Source organism: Littorina saxatilis, linkage group LG7 (genome assembly GCF_037325665.1).
Source record: "Littorina saxatilis isolate snail1 linkage group LG7, US_GU_Lsax_2.0, whole genome shotgun sequence".
Taxonomy (NCBI): domain Eukaryota; kingdom Metazoa; phylum Mollusca; class Gastropoda; order Littorinimorpha; family Littorinidae; genus Littorina; species Littorina saxatilis.
In genome coordinates, this window is record NC_090251.1 from 25486450 (window position 1) to 25488607 (window position 2158).

A 2158-nucleotide genomic window follows, 5' to 3' on the forward strand; every position below is an offset into this window, starting at 1 on the left:
GCCTCCTGATCTTCGAAGAAAGTAGAAATAAATGTCGACAAAGTTGATCCAGAATTTGTTTCTGTGGGTAGTTTCGTTTGTTCTTGTAGGAAATTCGAAGTGTTAGGGTTAAGGCAGAAGTGCATTCAACTAAAAGTAGCTAATTACCACCATTACATCCAGTCGACGCGCGGTGATACAATGGCCCATTGAGATTTCACCAAATGCCGATGAACACCGTCCTCAAGACACTCGCCGACAGCGTCGGCCCAGCGCTGGCACTGATCTTCCAGACCTCTGTCGACAGCGGACGTCTACCCAAGGACTGGTTGTCGGCCAACGTGTCGTGTGCCTTTAAGAAAGGGGATCGCCACGAACCCGCCAACTATCGCCCAATCTCCCTTACCTCTGTCCCCTGCAAACTCCTTGAACACATTATCTTCCGCCACATTATGTCCCATTTCCAAGCCCACAAAATCCTTACAAACCTGAACCACGGCTTTCGATCTGGCTACTCCACTGAAACCCAACTGCTAACCACCACCAACGACCTACTACAATCTTTTGATCAAGGCAAACAAATTGACATGGCCATACTAGACTTTTCCAAAGCATTCGACACCGTCCCCCATGACCGGCTCCTCCACAAGTTGGCCAACTATGGCATCACAGGCCCCCTCCACGCATGGCTTCACTGCTTCCTCACGGAACGCAGCATGCAAGTCGTCGTTGAAGGCAGTACGTCCCAGCCCACTACCGTCGACTCAGGCGTCCCACAAGGCACCGTGCTGGGCCCACTCCTTTTTCTCAGCCACATCAACGATCTCCCGCAGGCAGTCAGATCCCAGGTTAGGCTGTTCGCCGACGACTGTCTCGTCTACAGAGAGATCAACACCTTCAACGACCACCACACCCTACAAGAGGACCTGAAGTGTCTAGAAGGCTGGGCAGAGAAATGGGGAATGCGCTTCAACGCCACCAAGTGCTATGTCATGAGCATCTCCCACAAACCACCCTCCACCTTCATGTACTCCCTCAACAACACCATCCTCAAAACTGTCCCTTCCAACCCATACCTAGGCATCCTATTCTCGGACAACCTCAAGTGGAGAAACCACATCAGCAGCATCACCAAGAAAGCAAACTGCACTCTTGGCTTCCTACGCAGAAACCTCCGCCACTGCCCGGCAGCCTGCAGACGAAATGCCTACCTGGCCCTCGTCCGACCCCTCCTTGAGTACGGAGCAGTAGTCTGGGACCCGTACCAAGCGCAGGACATCGATAGGATGGAACGCATACAGCGCACAGCAGCACGTTTCATCGCCAACGACTACCGATCAAGACATCCTGGCTTTGTTACGGGCCTCCTGACACGCCACAACCTCCCAACTCTCCAGGAACGTCGAGTAAACCTCCGCCTGACTTTCTACTACAAGGTGGTTGAGGGGCTGGTGCCGGCAATGCCTCCAGACAAATTCCTGACCCCTCAACGTGCTGGCCGCATGATTCGACCCAGAAGACAAACAGCAGACTACGTTGGTAGCAACCCCATAGACAATTATATAAAAAATAACAACAGGTGTTTCGCTGTACCACGCTGCAACACTGAACAATACAAGCAGTCGTTCTTCCCACGATCCACAATAGAGTGGAATCACCTGGACAACACAGTTGTCCACTCAGCCTCTATTGAGGCATTCAAGGCGGCGCTGACTACCAGCCGCCGATAAGCGACGTCGCTGCGCACACCCACCCGTCGCGCCAAAGCCAGCAATCTGGATGCTAGCGACGTAACCTACAGATACAGATACAGATACTAAAACTAGAATGAGAAATTCTGGAAAATCGTTCTTCTGAGGAGGTACTCGATAACTATGCAACCCTTTTATAAATTCGATCTTCCATAGGTACATCACTCAAACCTTTGGAATTAATTAAAATTTATAAAATACACGAATTACAAATACAAAAATATGTGAAAACAGTACACACAAAAATAAACAAATGCTGATAGCTAAGAGATTCGAACCCTTGACCGCCCCGCAAAGTAACGACTTCGCTTTCAGACGCTCCATCATGGGAGCTAACCGGGCACACTTTGTCACAAGGTAAGACATTGTAATTGTGACACGTGGGTTCTCGAGCATGTGTCAGTCTCGGCCGCTCGTCGGTTTCCGAG

General features: G+C 50.6%; 1 protein-coding gene across 1 annotated transcript in view; it reads left to right on the forward strand.

Annotated features, from left to right (window-relative positions):
- The window catches only part of LOC138971965 (uncharacterized), a 10712-nt gene extending 10687 nt beyond the window's left edge, over window positions 1–25 (forward strand). Inside the window, exon 9 of the mRNA XM_070344809.1 lies at window positions 1–25. This exon is cut by the window's left edge and continues 295 nt beyond it. Coding sequence (XP_070200910.1) covers window positions 1–25 — 25 coding nt within the window.
- The last annotated feature ends 2133 nt before the right edge of the window (window positions 26–2158 follow it).